General features: G+C 48.2%; 1 protein-coding gene across 3 annotated transcripts in view; it reads left to right on the top strand.

The window, feature by feature from the left end:
- Positions 1-5,296, top strand: part of NCAPH (non-SMC condensin I complex subunit H) — a 33,127-nt gene extending 27,831 nt beyond the window's left edge. For 2 of the 3 annotated variants that reach the window (XM_007082381.2, XM_042982062.1), the window contains exons 16-18: positions 1,055-1,146; positions 1,484-1,559; positions 4,770-5,296. In XM_007082381.2, the coding sequence (XP_007082443.2) occupies positions 1,055-1,146; positions 1,484-1,559; positions 4,770-4,829 (228 nt within the window). In that variant the 3' untranslated portion in view covers positions 4,830-5,296. Of the gene's footprint in view, positions 1-1,054; positions 1,147-1,483; positions 1,560-3,947; positions 4,255-4,769 lie in introns of those variants that run through there. The other variant, XM_042982063.1, reaches the window with a different exon arrangement.
- The last annotated feature ends 10,687 nt before the right edge of the window (positions 5,297-15,983 follow it).

The following is a 15,983-nucleotide window of genomic DNA, read 5'->3' as shown; positions in this document are numbered from 1 at the left end:
TAAGCGTTTATTTATTTTTGAAAGAGGAAGACAGAGCACAAGCTGGGAAGGGGCAGGGAGAGAGACACACACAGAAGCAGGCTCCAGGCTGTGAACTGTCAGCACAGAGCCTGCTGCGGGGCTGGAACTCACAGAGATCATGACCTGAGCCAAAGTCGGATGCTTAACTGATTGAGCCACCCAGACACCCCTAAAGATTTATTTTATTTTTAGAGAGACAGCACGCGACCAGGGATGGGGGGTGGGGGGTAGGAGGGAGAAGGAGAGAGAGAGGGAGGGAGGGAGGGAATATCTTAAGCAGGCTCCATGCTCAGCACAGAGCCCGATGTGGGGCTTGATCCCACAACCCTGGGATCATGACCTGAACCAAAATTGAGTTGGACACTCAACTGACTGTGCCACTCAGGCACCCCAAACTTTGAATTTAAACAACTTAGAATACCCTCTACTCCAGGGATCATGGTTAACTAAGAATTTATCCTTTTTTAAAAAGTCTTTTATCACGAAAATACTCAAACATATTAGTAGAGAGAGAATAGTATAGTGAACACCTACTTCTGATAACTATCACTGTTTTATGTATACTGTCACCCATCCTGTCCTGCCTCCCCATCCCACCCACCATGTACACATTCTGAATTATTGTAACACAAATACGAGACATGACATCCTTTGATAACTGCTTGCCGTATGGATTATGGATTCTGTGCTGCCCTTGGCTGCGTTAGGCCAGTTGAAACTATAAATGATCATGGCTTTTGTTGTTTTGTATTTTTTTCCTCAGAGAAAACTAGAAGACTTTTTGCAATTTTTCCTTTACTGGGATTACACTGGCATTGACATCAACATTTACCATCACTTGGTAGTCAGTGTCCTGGTGCAGGGCTAAGGAATGGAGTCCCCTTATGGGTCCCTTTTCTTTAAGATGTAACTTAGAAAATGTGGTTTCATTCAGATGTAGACTTTTTGGAGATACAATCTTTAGGTTTATGTTGCTTTCTCGAAAGTGAACTGGTCCTACATATCGGAGTTGTCAATATCCTTCTTCTGTTAGACAAACCACAGTGAAACTGGAAAAGAAGGGGACATGGGAAAGGTGGCTGATGAGAAGATGCTCAGCAGGCTCACAAAGGATCTGCAGAAGAGGTGCGTGCCAGTGACCGCAGGGCTGACAGACCCTCTGCACACGCTCTGCTCTTTTAATACTTGGGGCGGTTTTTCCGTGTCTTCTTTGCATTGTGAAATGAGTTAATAGAGACCAACTTTTAAAAAGGCATTTTTCTGCACCATTGACTGGAATGGGACAAGTGATATTTTATTTCCAAATGAGAAACTAGAAGAACCTGCTTATAAGATGCGTCTGAAATATTTCTTTGTTTCTGCTTAGTTTGTTCACTGGACATGTGTATTCATACTTGATGAAAGAGCCTTTGTTCCTAGAACTGCAGTGACCCAGCTAAATACTTGCCTCTTTGTTTTATAGCTTGCCTCCCCTCATGGCTCAGAACCTCTCTATACCTCTGGCCTTTGCCTGTCTCCTACATTTAGCCAATGAAAAGGTAGGTAAATCTGGTAAGCGTGGGAGTATTCTGTGTTCATCGCAACCTGTTTGAGCTCTTAATTAGATCTCTCACGGGCAACCTCATAGGACATCTTAAATACAGTGACTCACGCAGTACTTTCAACCCAGAGGATTAACCATGCACTTAGAAGTGACTTAGAAAAAGGCCACTGGGTGTGATTAGCAATGAAAATAATGAGGAGGACCCAACTGGGGAAATTTTTAGGTGCTGAATTGTGATCTGTCAGTTCCCAACTTTAAAGCATAAAGTGCTTTTGTATTTTTGGGTGTCGGAGGCTTTAAAGGGCAAATCCTGCCGGTGCCAAAGTCAAGACACATGGAGATGTGGTGGAGGACGGAGGGCCAGGTGAGGATGAAAGGAAAATTGATGCAGGGAGAGGATAGTGAACATGGAGGCCATGGCCAGCAGGGCTGCACCACCAACAATGCCAGGCTCCGCAGTGTGCCACGCCAGCCAGCAGAACTGAGCAGTCGTGGCACAGTCACCAGAAGAGCGGGCAGGGACCCATCTTCCCAAGAGTGTGGTGGCAACTACCCAGGAGGCAGCCCGGTGAGGCAGCCAGCAACAAGCCCCAACAAGTGGCACTGCGTGAGGCTTTGTACCCTTTGTATCCTTTTGTGTCCTTAGGCAGCCGGTCCCTCACGTAGACTTTGGCTCTTGAAGTAGAGCATCACTAGGGCTGGGCATGTCTCGCTGCTATCGTGCACCACAGCTGTGGATTCTAACCTCCTCCAAGACCGGAACCCTGCCCCAGAGCCGAGAGTGTGGCGCCTGTCTGAACACTGAAGAGTGGTTTGAGAGGATCGATAAGATTGCACTGGAATGCCAGCAAAAATGGGGTGCTGCAGAAGCACCCAGGATTTCCTGTGTGCCAGTGCCTGACCTCTGGCCTCGTAATTAAAATGACGCAATGATCGGCTGTTTCGCAGCTCTGGGCTTGCTTGGACCGACTGCTGGGCCCGAAGGCGAGAGGTTCCCTTGCAGGATGACCCGTGTAGGATAGCCTTCAGCCTATCCACACGGACCTCCCACTGGGAGTCAGGGACCACTTTTTCTCTTTCGAAGCTCATGACCTCACTGAAGAAGAAGAAAGTGTCCATTTGGCAGAAGCTAGTTTTGAGGCTGGGCGGGGAAGAGATGTGGAAGAGCCAGTGAGCCAGGACAGGTGCTGCGCGTGTGCACCTACGGTGCTGACTGTTGGGCCCGGGGGGTTCACTACTGAGGCGTGAACAGAGCAACCCAGCTTAGCTTCTGACGGGAAGAGCTTATACGTTAGAGCCACCGTGGTTGATTGTTGACCCAGGAACATTGAACTCACATGGCTGCAGGGTGAAAGGTAGTAAGCAGCAGTGGCTGACTGGAGAGATCATGTGCCCTGTTCAGAAGTCCTGAAGACAAGGCTAGGGGACACACAGCCCCATCCGTGGTTGTGGGAGATGGCAGTGAGAATGGCTCCGTGTGATTCTTGACATGTTCCAACTTATCCAATGTCAGAAGCAAACTACATGAAGAAAGAATAACTAGGAGGAAAAAAAAAACCAAAAAGATATTATCATCCTGACAAGAAATCCACAAATGGCTCTGAGGAGGATTCCCCATCTGAAGAGGAGGGCACACAAGCCATCCATCTGTCTGACATTCAGAAGTGTGACTGTAAAGCTGTTCTGGGGGAGGCCTGGAACCTCACACCATCTTTACGGACGTAGGTGCTGGTGAACTCTCCCTCTGGGTGTGTTCTCCTAGCACATACAGGCTCCTAAAGCACAGGGTGCCCCCAAAGCTCAGAAACCCTCATCTTGAGTCCAAATTGAGAATGTTACTGATTTCACTCAATTGCACCAGTCTGAGAATCGGTGTTGCCCTGGGCTGTGTGTCTCTGCAGAAGCCTACCTCTTCCCTGTGAGAGAGCGGCTGTATGGTCTACACTCGGTTCCGAAATAGACCGGGCCGAGGAAACCCTGCTAAAAAGCATCGGTGATTCTGTGGCCTCACTGAGGCACATAATGCTCTGGCTCCAGCACTGCGCTGCTTCCCCCAACAGCAGGGCCGGGATTGTTGTGCTGTGATGGAGTGTGTCTTTAGGGGCCCAGAGCGCTCAGCATTTAAAGGATGGGGAGATGGCACCAGACCAGAAACCCTTGGGCTAAGCGCTGAGGGAGGCCATTGCTGGGTCTTGGCTTTGGGCTGTTTGAGAAGATTTGACTGTAACATTGACCCTGTCAGTTACCATGATAGTCTGCAGGGGTGTGTGGTAACTCAGTTTAGAACCACCAAGAGAAATTTCACAACGCTTAATACCAGAACATGACTCTCTTGTGGCCTTCTTTCTCCCTGTCTTTCACTCCCATCTGGACTCTTCATCAGCCACTCTGGGAATGAGCTCCCCTGAGAAGTGCGACGGGGCGTGGGGTGCAGTGGTGGACGCAGGGTCTCCTCTACCTCTGTGGGCCTGAGTGCCAATATGGTGTGACTGATTACCCAAACCTGAACCGCTTCTGGAACCTGAGTCGTAGAAGTCACACTTCAGGGGGGTATGATTTCAGCTTTCCATCGTTAGCAGTACAGGAAGGTGCACCAGAAAGGGTGGTGTGGTTGCTGAGTGCCAGCACATCGTGCCTGCCTCCAGTGCCAAGTGAGGGGAGGTATGCTTGTGGTGAGCTTAGGAAAGACAGGCCTCTGGCAATTGTTTGGTCCTAAAGGAAACAAGTGCCTGGGATTGGTGGGGAATTCATGGGGTGGGAGAGTGGGGGTGTTAGGTGGGGGAAGAGCTGAGGGGTAGGGAAAGGCCTGAGCAGATGGAGCGAGGGGGCTGTCACGGCCGTCCTCAGGGATGAGGTTATGGGGCAGGGAGGGGGAGGGCCTGGACAAGGCCACACATGGACAGGGTTAACAAGCATGTGTTGTGTCTCCTGGTGGCTTCCCGTCCACTTTTCGTTCCTTCCAGAGCAAATAGCTTAGCTCTTGGGCCCGTTACAGAGAGAGGTTGTTGCAGGAACCAGCACCAGGAAGTCTTTCTTTTTGCCTTTTTTCCCCCTGCAGTTGGCAAGGATTTGCAATTAGCTTTATTATGCAAATGATATTTGCTATAACATAATTTTCTTACAATCATGGGACTAAGTTCATTCTTTGTAGTCACCACCCTGTTACCTTGATTAGAATCTGTTCATGTGTTTGATCTTCCTTCAGAATCTAAAGCTGGAAGGAACTGAGGACCTTTCCGACATTCTTGTGAGGCAAGGGGATTGAGTTTGCCCGAGAAGAGTTGGCAGAAAGGGGCTCATCGCTTCTTCGGTGACCGGGACGTCCCCACTCTGGGTGCTGCAAGTGCGGCAGGCCTGTGGCCAGGCTGTAGCCCACTACCAAAGTGCCGGGTTTTTTATCTGTTGCTCTTCCCTTCTCTTCCTCACGGTCTGGGAACCAGCACCCTGAAGCTCTTTGATTAAAGTTTCCTGCCCTGTGGTGACCACAGGGAGGAGATGGTGAGGGCACTGCTCTTGATTATGAAAACCTATATCCATGTTTTGAATTCATGTCTAGTTTTTGCCTCCTCAGTTGATCTTTGTTTTTTTCCACACTTTTGTAGAAAATTATTTCCCAGTGGGCACTGGTTGTCTTTAAACAGCTGTCTAAGCCATGTACATAAAATACATCGTCTGTGCACTTACAAATGTATATATGTTATGTCTGCTTAAATAAAATCATTCTGAATCATATGCTTGACAAAATATTTGACTGTCTTCTAGATAAGTTTTAGAGCTGGTGCTTTCCCTTAAGGGGGTTGCAGTCTTGTTAGCTTGATGAGGTACCTGTGTGTCAGTAAAGGCAGGAAACACTTAAGGGCTGAGAAGATTGGTCTTGTAACAGCAGAGGAGAAAGAAACCACTGGCTGGAGGTTCAGATTTCCAGATTGGGTCCATTGGGTCTATGAATTCTGCTGGAGGGTGATGGTGGTAAAAATTGCTAACCTTTGTTTAAGCGGCTACCTCCTGTGGATTACTTCACTCAGCCTTCTTAGCATCTCTGTGAGGAACATAGTTTCATCACTCACTTACAGAGGAGAAATAGGTACTTGAAGGTAAAGGAACCTGCCTAAGGGTAGACAGCTGTCAGAGACTGATCTTGAACTAATGTGCTTCTTAAGAGTCTGTTCTTAGCCACTGGCACTATATGCTGCTCAGATCACAGGCTCTGCCTGTAGACCTTGATCCAAGTAATTCTCTCCTTGGCAGGTCCTCCGTCTATCAGAGCACCCTGTCACCACTCACTGGGTAAATAGAGATCTTGGATGTTAGATCAGAAGCAGTGAGGTATTTGACTGGCAATAGCTCTTGATAATAAAGAACTTATTTCTAAGCCAAAAACCACACAAAACACACCCCAGAACGTGCTTCCCAAATCGTGTCCAAAAAATGTTACCGGTTCTGCCACATTGAGAGGGTAGACTTATGAACATGCGTTAGAGGAAAAGGCGGTGATGCTGAGTGAGGATCCCTGTCCTGCTGGGGCTGAAGCCCCCCACGCCTTTCCCCTGCCAGGTGAGCGCTGCCTCTCCTGCTCTGCTCTTACTTCTGGGAGCGCAACCAGCCAAGCCCGTACACTCCTCTCTAGTCCTGTTTCCCAGGGATGATTCTGTTCAGTAAAGCAAGGAAGAGCCTGTGTTTGTTCATCTGCACATCAGGTGTACCACATGCACTGCTCATAGCTGACTAGAGAAGCAAAGTGCTCCTCTGGGCTCCAGTCACCAAGCTGCCTCGGATTCTTCCAACAGTGCTGAGTTGATCACATTTTATTCTTTTTGATAAAAATGATTTACCCTCTCTCTCTGCCCCTCCCCCATTCATGCTCTGTCTCTCTCTGTCTCAAAAATAAATAAATGTTAAAAAAAAATTTTTTTAAAAGGGGCGCCTGGGTGGCTCAGTTGGTTGAGCGTCCGACTTCAGCTCAGGTCACGATCGCGCGGTCCATGAGTTCGAGCCCTGTGTCGGGCTCTGGGCTGATGGCTCAGAGCCTCGAGCCTGCTTCGGATTCTGTGTCTCCCTCTCTCTCTGCCCCTCCCCCATTCATGCTCTGTCTCTCTCTGTCTCAAAAATAAAAGTTAAAAAAATTTTTTTAAAAATAAAAATGATTTATGACATGGGGTGCCTGGGTGGCTCAGCGTCCTACTTTGGCTCAGGTCATGATCTTGCGGTTCGTGGGTTCGAGCCCCGCGTTGGGCTCTGTGCTGGCAGCTCGGAGCCTGGAGCTTGCTTTGGATTCTGTGTCTCCCTCTCTCCTTGCCCCTTCCTCACTCATAGGGCCTCTCTCTCAAAAAAAAAAAAAAAAAAAAAAAAAAATTCTGAAGGAAAAGGCGATTTCATTTGCATACCTTTGTAAGATTTCCATATGCACAAAGTCTCAAATCAGAGGAAAAACCTTTGTCAGGTTAAATGGGACAGTACTGCATTTGTGTCTCTGTCATAGGCCACGTGGTACCTCTCTCAGTACCTCTCTCAGTGGGTTGATATCTTAACACTGTTCATTCGAGATTAAGTGTCTCTTCTTGCTTATGATGTCCTTGCACCCTCTCTGCAATGATAATTCAGACTACGAGGAGCTGCGGGGGGGGGGGGGGGGGGGGCAGGTCGCATTTCCAATGAAGATAAACTTCCTCTGTCCTTTGGGGATGCCTGAACGGAAAGTTTCCTTCTGGAGCTCTGCTAAACAAGCTTTTTTTTTTTTTTTACTTCCCCAGGAAGGAAATAGAACGGTTTCCCAATTTTCCCTGCTTGTCAGGAGGCTCTGGGAGCAAGCTGTTCCAGATCTTCCGAGTCCGAGCGCAGAGTACTTTTTCATAACAGAAATCGTTTCCCTAACATTAGAGATTGTTTTTCCTGGATAAGGATGAGTGGAGTTCATTTACAACCGGGTTTTCCAAAGTGAGATCTGGTCACAGTTCCTTAGGAATTAAAAATCCTGCAGAATCAGAGGAGGAGAAGGAGGCCATTCCCTGGAAGGAAACACTAAGGCATCAGAATGCCCTCCCTCTTCCTGCTGAAGGTGCGATCAGAACACAAAAACAATGGAGAGTCCCCCTGTGGCAGGAGGAAATGCAGCCAGTGTGGAAAAGACAGATGAAGCCACCGGGCTGAAATGCTCAGCCTCACCAGTGGGGGTGTCCTGGGCAAAAATACGCGAGAACTACTCCTTTGCCAAAATGGAAGCCCCGTTTGGGAAACCATCCCCTCTTCTTACAGATGAATAAGAACACTGAATTCAGGATATTGCCTTAAATATCTGGGTTGCCTCTGGGTTGCAGTCCCACACTGAATTCAGGATATTGCCTTAAAAGTGTCCCTCTGGGTTGCAGTCCCCTCCTGTAAAATACAGTTTCTGTAAAATAAAGATGGGAGTTGTAACAGGATCTAGTCAGGAGACAGAAACCTAGAACATGAATAAAGAACTTACTATAAAGAACTGTTTGCTAGGTATATAGGGCATCTAAAGTAGCAATTGCTAGAAGCAAACAGTGGCCCCAGGGCTGGGAAAACAAAAGGACCAAAGGAAAACTTCGAAGAGGGCTCTGCGGAGCAGAAACTGGCCCCTGAGGAAGGGTGCTGCCCAGCTAACGATGGTGTCTAAGGGGGACATGGAGAAGCTGGTGCTGGGTGCTGGAAGATCGGTGGGCCGCTACTGACATGAGGAAGCACCGCTGGGTGATGCTCACAGGATCAGGAAGCGGACAGGAAGGAGCGAGTCCTTTTTTCTCCAGCCCTGCAGTCTCATTCAAGTGCCTCCCGTTGGCATAACCTGGCTGGGAGTGGCTGGCAAAGCAGAAATGGGGCTTGCAGAGTGGCACAGAATAGAGGGTGGGTTGGAGCTGAGGGATTGATGAGGGAGCGTGGGGGGCAAGCTGAGGGCAAAATACAAGCTAACAGCACCCCCATCACAGGTGGAATGTGTGTGATAGTCCTCGGACACGCCTGGTTACCCAAGAACAAAGGAACGGGGTTTAAGCGCTTGCCATGATGATGTGGGAAACTAAGGCAAATGTAAAATTAAATTTCCTTACTGCCTGTAGCCCACTGACAAGTCCTTAGGATCAGCAGAGTGACCTTCTCTAGGAACTCAGCTGCCTCGATGATGACACTATGCTAGGGGCAAAAGAGAACCTTGGCTTAACATTATCCCAACCTTGAGGATCCTGTTAAAGTCTACTTCCTTTATCTCAACTGCCCCAAGATATATGCTGGCAATCATACTCCAAGCTTATGGCCCCCCCCATATACATCTGAAGGGTCTTATGCCTGAGGTTTTACTAAAAGGTAATAAATGGTGTTTCCCTAGCAACAGCTAGCCCCTCAAGGTCCTGGAAACCTTGCTTCCCAAATACCTTAGAGACTTACTCTATCCCTGACCCCCTCCCAACCTGAGGGTATATAATGAGTTATCCGTCACAACCCCATGCAGCTCTTCCTGCCCATAGGTCCTGTCCCTGTGCTTTAATAAAGTCGCCTCTTTGCACCAAGGATGTCTTCGAGAATTCTTTCTTGGCCGTCGGCTCCGGATCACCCCACTGTCACCCCCGGACTTCATCAGGATGATTACCTCAGAGCTGGCACAGAGTAGGTCTCATCTCTAAGGATTCTAGAATCCTTCCTTCATGCTTCTCTTTGAAATAGGCTTTATTTATATTTGTTCACCTATTTCGGTGAGATACTGGTAAATGTTCAACTGACCCTGAAGGTGAAGCCCAGGGAGGCCTTGAGGAAGAGGTGGCGGCCGTCTGCCTTGAAGGGTTGAGACCTGCCACAGGTGTTCCGGGCTGACAAGGGACACAGGGATGTGGAATGAGGGGTGTGCGGTGTGGCAGGTGCTACTGAGACTGAAGGATAAAACAGAAGCAATGTCCCCGAATTGGAGTAAAAATGCCAACGGCTGGAAAAGAATGGAGAGGACTTAGGAGGGTCGCTAGGTATGTCCCACACATGACAATTTGGGGGCCCAGAAAGAACAGAGAAAATCTTTTTTTTTTTTTTATAATTTATTTTTATTTTTTTCAGACAGAGAGAGACAGAGAATGAGCAGGGGAGGGGCAGAGAGAGAGGGAGACACAGAATCCGAAGCAGGCTCCAGGCTCTGAGCTGTCAGCACAGAGCCCGACGCAGGGCTCGAACTCACGAACGGTGAGATCATGACCTGAGCCAAAGTTGGTCGCCCAACCGACAGAGCCACCCAGGCGCCCCATGGGTCATGTGATGTTTAAAAGACAACAGAACAACCCTCACACGTACCCCTTTCCAAGAAGCTGTACTGGTCCACACCAAGACCCTGCTAGGTGCCCAAGTGCCCTGAACCCCGTGCTTCCAGGCCTCCTTTGTGGCCTCGCCCACTCACTGCCTGGTGTGGCCCCATAGATGCTCAGGGGAGTCGAGGCCAGCCTCTGATGCAGACATTCTGCTTTGACCTTATGATGCCTCCATCTATTGGGACCAGATTGCCCTTTCTTTGCACAGTGGGGTATGGTGTTTGCTACTCATTTTCTTAAAACTGAGCAATACGTTGTTTAGAGATCCTACGTAACTAGTAAGACTACGAAGAAAAGCAAGAGAATGGCTAATATAAAAGTCAGGGAAGGGTTTACCTCTGGTGGAGAGAGGGGGAGAGGAGCACGTGGAGAGGAGCCCCAAGCGGCTTCTGAGGTACCAGTGTGATGGGGCACACTGGTATGCTTTCGTTGCCCATCTCCTCGGCACATGGGTCTCTGGCAGGAATCCGCATTCCAAGCCTTCTTCACTCAGCCTGCCCTCCGCTGCTGGTGTCTGTCCCTGGGAAGAGCTTGCACTTGGCGATCCTCCTCATCCTGGGCCCAGTCACAAGCGCCTGGCAAGTACTGCGTCCGTGCTGAAGGCCACGGTGCTTCAGGAAAAAGTGACTGGGGCTTGGGATCTGGTTTTCGTCCCAACCAGCAGTCCGGGGCTTGGAGAGATTAATGGGCACGGACTTAGAGCTGCCAAGATGAAAGAAAATCAGGGCCCAGAGAGGAAGATGGGCAAGAATGCAGCAACATGCAGTGCAGGTATGTTCTGTGTCTCCCTTTATCCCTCTCATTCATTCATTCATTCATTTTTTTTTATTCATTCATTTTTTTTTTTTAATTTTTTTTTTTTAACGTTTATTTATTTTGGAGACAGAGAGTGAATGGGGGAGGGTCAGAGAGAGAGGGAGACACAGAATCGGAAGCAGGCTCCAGGCTCTGAGCTGTCAGCACAGAGCCCGACGCGGGGCTCGAACTCACGGACCATGAGATCATGACCTGAGCCGAAGTCGGACGCTTAACCGACCAAGCCACCCAGGCGCCCCTCATTCATTCATTTTTAAGTTTATGTAAGTAATCTCTACACCCGGCGTGGGGCTTGGATTCACAACCCTGAGATCAAGAGCTGCGTGCCCTTCTGACTGAGCCAGCCAGGCCTCCCCGTGCTTTCTTTTAAAAGAAACTTCTGCTCTGCAATGGGAATTGGAGGGAATGGGATGGTAGGGAAGGGAAGGGAAAGCCTAGCAGAGGTACTGCCCAGTACAAGCAGGAGAGTCAGCTTTGCTACACGAGTCTGTCCTCCATCTGTGGCAGAAGCCAGTCCTCAAAACTGCAGGCCACCGGCCGCCTCGTTAGGAATGGTTCCATCACAGAACCAGTATGAGCCACGCCTTGACATATGACGACTGCCTATGTTTATATATAGTTAGGACATCATTTCATTTCTGAACAAGCAACCTGCGCATCACATGAGTTCTCAGGAAGCCCTGCAAATAAGTTACCTGGTGAGGTCACACACTTGGCCTGACAATGTGGCCCCAAACACAGAACATTCTGGCACAGCCACCCAACCTACAACCGTGCTACTGGATGCACCTGATCCTGGAAAACTGTTATCTTCTTTGTGGGGGGGGGGGGGGGGCTAGAGTCTAGGAAAGAGCCGACAGTCATTCGGAACCAAGTTTGCTGTGTGGCAGGGCCATCAGGTAAGACCATTTATAGTAAAGCGAGGATATGACAAAAAAAAAAAAAAAATGAGACCATTCGCCTGTGTTCGAGTCACAAACTGCCTCCAAACACAAAGTACTTCATAAATGCTTTTGAGAAATGCAGCTGTGTTGGACAACACTTGATCCTTTCTACTTCCTGGTGGAGTTCTAGGTGCCCAGCAAGCCTACGGTAGGTAAGACGATCTCCGTTCCACAAGTGATGCCTAAGATTGCACAGCTGGTAAGGGGGGATGCTGGGATTTGAACCCCAGCAGTCTGACACAAGAGTCCATGCTTTTAATCACCACATCAAACTGCCTCTTGGTTAATGCCAGGGCATTGCTTCCTAAGGTGAAGACCTGGAAAGGCAGCTGATCCCGTTGAGAAACATACACCAGATAAATTAATTAGAAAATAAATTATGTCACTACATGGTTAAATCTTACGTGCACGTGCATATAATATCTGACTTGTTGCTGGTACAGCCCCGGAACCTAGCGTGGTGAATGGCACATAGGACACAATAAAATTTTGCTGAATGAAGAAGTGAATGAATGGAGTAGTTCAAAAGTGTGCGTTACTGGGTTACTGTTCTAGGCACACGGGATTTACTGAATCCCTTCTCCACATAGGACGCTGTGTTTACTGGAGTCGTTTAATTTAGCCTCACTCAAACCCTATAATGTGAATGTTCAATCCTGGGTCAGGAGGCATTTCACTACCTAATACGCAAGTTACCGGGAGCTTTTGGGCAACCTAGCACTCCTCTTTCCCAACCCAAGAGTTCAGGCAACCTAACAGCCTCCTGGATACACCAATCACCAAGTGCCTTTGAATTTCACTCGCATTTCTAACGTTTCATTACCCCTGCCGGTGGAACCCCCATCAGGCACACCTAACCTCTTGCTCTGCCTTCTTCGATGGCCTCCCAGCTCTACTCCCTGTCTCTTGTCTCCCCTACATCCCACTCTCCCACCTACACATTGCCTAGTACTGTGAGAATGACCTTCCTCATACCCAGCTCTGTGAGGAAGCCCCTGTGCAGAGGATCTGGAATGAGACAGGCTGGCTTTGAGGCAGGTGAGGCCAGGCGAGTCAGTTATCTTCCCTGGGCCTCGATTTCTTCATTGGTAAAATGGGGGAAATAAATATATCTAATAGGGCTGTATGGGGATTAAATGAGACCACGTATGCTAAAGTGGCACTTTACAAGTGCTTGCCACATGATACACGGTAGGGTTTTTTTTGTTTTTTTTGTTTTTTTTTTTTTTTGCTTAATCTAAATGTTAGTCTCTCTAATCAAACACCTGCTATACAGATGTAAAAACAAACTTAACCCTCCCGAACCAGAAATCTGTATGGCTTCCTATTGTCTCCAAGAATAAAGAAAAAGCTCTTTACAATGGCATTATTTTTTCAAGAGATTCTGCATTATATCTATCCAAATTATTACACTGTTTCATTCCTCACATTTGGACTTCATTCATCTGAATTGTTCTTAACAGTTCCTAGAATATATCCCTGTCTTCCTACCTTCCTACTTTTGCTGCTTCTGTATGCCCTTGAAATCTCCCCCACTCCCTGCCTCTACTGAAATCCTAGCGGTCCTTTACAGCTGCAAATTCTTGCTCATTCTCTCCAATCAGAAGGGACTTCTCTGATTTCTCACAACGCCCCCTTGTGACACTGACTGCAGTCAGTTTTTGTTTTTTTTTTTTCCTTTTTTCTTTTTTTCTTCTGAAATGGAAGTTTATTGGATACACTGCAAGGGAGCAGTGGGCAGGAGAGCAAAGGAGAGACTGTCTGCCAGGAGGCAGTGTTGAGGGGGCTTTAGTTAAGGGGGGGAAAGGTGAGGAGGTATGGGAGCATATGGACTTTTCCTTTTCTGGTACCTTACGCTAGGCTTTTTAATTACCGGTACAGTTACCGGTACATTTCCTTTGTCCTGCAAGACTATGTAACTTCTCAAAGGTTCTAACTGCATCATTTTTCTCTGAGTCCCTAAAAGTGCTCACAAAGTTTAATGCACACGTAATATTTGAGAGGTTAACTAAATGAAATAACCGATCTTAAGGTACAGAAATGCAGGGCCCAGGAGCCCGGGTAACCCCGTGTCCAGGCCTGGCGCTAGGGAGTAGTGAATTCTGAATCTCTGCAGAGAGGCAGCACAGTGGGGCACATATAGACTGGAAGACAGTTAAAGCTGAGCCCAATCTGGGGCGCCTGGGTGGCTCAGTCGGTTGAGCGTCCGACTTCAGCTCAGGTCACGATCTCACGGTTTGTGAGTTCGAGCCCCGCGTCGGGCTCTGGGCTGATGGCTCAGAGCCTGGAGCTTGCTTCCGATTCTGTGTCTCCCTGTCTCTCTGTCCCTCCCCCGTTCATGCTCTGTCTCTCTCTGTCTCAAAAATAAATAAACGTTAAAAAATATATATTTAAAGCTGAGCCCAATTTGGTAACGAACATCCCCCACAAGGGTCTGTGCATGTCAGGGTGCTCCTGGGTCCTTCAGCTTTCTGGGGATAATCCTGTTAAAATTTTTTTTTAAAAAACATCTTCACTGAGGGGTGCCTGGGTGGCTCAATTGGTTGAGTGTCTGACTTCGGCTCAGGTCATGATCTCGCAGTAGGTGAGTTTGAGCCCTGCGTTGGGCTCTGTGCTGACAACTCAGAGCCTGGAGTTTGCTTCAGATTCTGTGTCTCTCTTTCTCTCTGCCCCTCCCCCCCCCACTCAAATAAATGTTAAAACAAACAAACAAACAAACAGACAGACACCTTCACTGAGGGGCACCTGGGTGGCTCAGTCCGTTAAGCATCTAACTCTTGGTTTTGGCTCAGGTCATGATCTCATGGTTCATGAGTTCAAGCCCCGCATCAGGCTTCTTGAGGATGGTGTGGAATCTGCTTGGGATTCTCTCTCTCCTTCTCTCTCTCTGCCTCTCCCCTGCTCACTCTGTCTCTCAAAATAAATAAAAACTTAAAAAATGCAAAGCAGAATCCTTGAAATAGCAGCTTCTTTTGTGTCAGGTGGGTGACCCACAGGATGGCCATAGAACAAAAGTCAGTCTTCAGGATTCAGATTTAAATAACCTTCAGTAAGCCCTCACCTTGATACATTCACTGGTGCTTTTAAACACACTACCTGATTGGGGCGCCTGGGTGGCTCAGTTGGTTAAGCGGCCGACTTCGGATCTCGCGGTCCGTGAGTTCAAGCCCCGCGTCGGGCTCTGTGCGGACAGCTCAGAGCCTGGAGCCTGTTTCAGATTCTGTGTCTCCCTCTCTCTGACCCTCCCCGTTCATGCTCTGTCTCTCTCTGTCTCAAAAATAAATAAACGTTAAAAAAATTAAAAAAACAAACAAACAAAAAAAACCACACTACCTGATTTAATCACAACACTCATATGAGGAAAGTTTAATTGCCTCAATTTTAAAGATGACAAAATGAGGCTCACCCAGACAGACCAGGTAGCTACCTCAAAGTCACAATGCCACTGAGGAGCAGAGCTGCAGCAAGGACTTGACTGTCCCCTGGAAGTTAGACAAACAAAAATGTGGGCAGGGCTGCAAGCTACGGGGGGGGGGGGGGCATGCGTATCCTCTAAGGACAGCAAGTTGCTGACTAGCACTGGGCATGCAGGCCATGTAGGAATGTGGGTCTCATGTGGCCAGTATTCTGATTTCTCCATAGATGTTAAAAACCCAGATTTATCGTGAACTATCCCAGTTTTTAAGTAAGGAGCCAACAGAGCCAAACAAAAAACCCCTGCAGGGCAAATTTGGCCCAGGACACTGTTATAGAGGATGAATGCCTTTTGCTTAATACTCATCTTCCCTTTCATTTCTCTTTCAAAAGCAAACAGACTCTAAGTGAGATAACCATTCAGTTATTAGTTGCCATTCCACAGGCGAAAATTAGTTCATTGTGGGTAGGAAGGCAGGAGTGCCTCCTGGCCCTGGGGCTTTGCCCTTGAGGAAGGAATTAAGTCACTGACTTCAAGGAGCTGTTCCTACCAAAAGGGCAGCTACCTTCACAATGTCCCTTGGGCTCTGCAAAAGAATGAGACAAGCATTTAGGAGCAAATAGAAGGCCCCAGCAGATCCAGGAGGGTCTTGTAGGCATGCAAGGGTTTTAGGTGGGATGGGTGGGGGACAATTCTTCCAATCGCTAAAAACATAATTGAAATCCAAAGGGAAGATACCAGTAATTCACACGCACGCGCACACACACAATTTTTTTTTTTTAACGTTTATTATTGAGAGACAGAGCGTGAGTAGGGGAGGAGCAGAGAGAGAGGGAGACGCAGAATGTGAAGCAGGCTCCAGGCTCTGAGCTGTCAGCACAGAGCCCGACGCGGGGCTTGAACTCACACGAGCTGTGAGATCATGACCTCAGCCGAAGTCA

Source organism: Panthera tigris, chromosome A3 (assembly GCF_018350195.1).
Source record: "Panthera tigris isolate Pti1 chromosome A3, P.tigris_Pti1_mat1.1, whole genome shotgun sequence".
Taxonomy (NCBI): domain Eukaryota; kingdom Metazoa; phylum Chordata; class Mammalia; order Carnivora; family Felidae; genus Panthera; species Panthera tigris.
The sequence above is the reverse complement of the archived record's forward strand: the minus strand, read 5'-3'. Positions and strand labels throughout refer to the sequence as shown.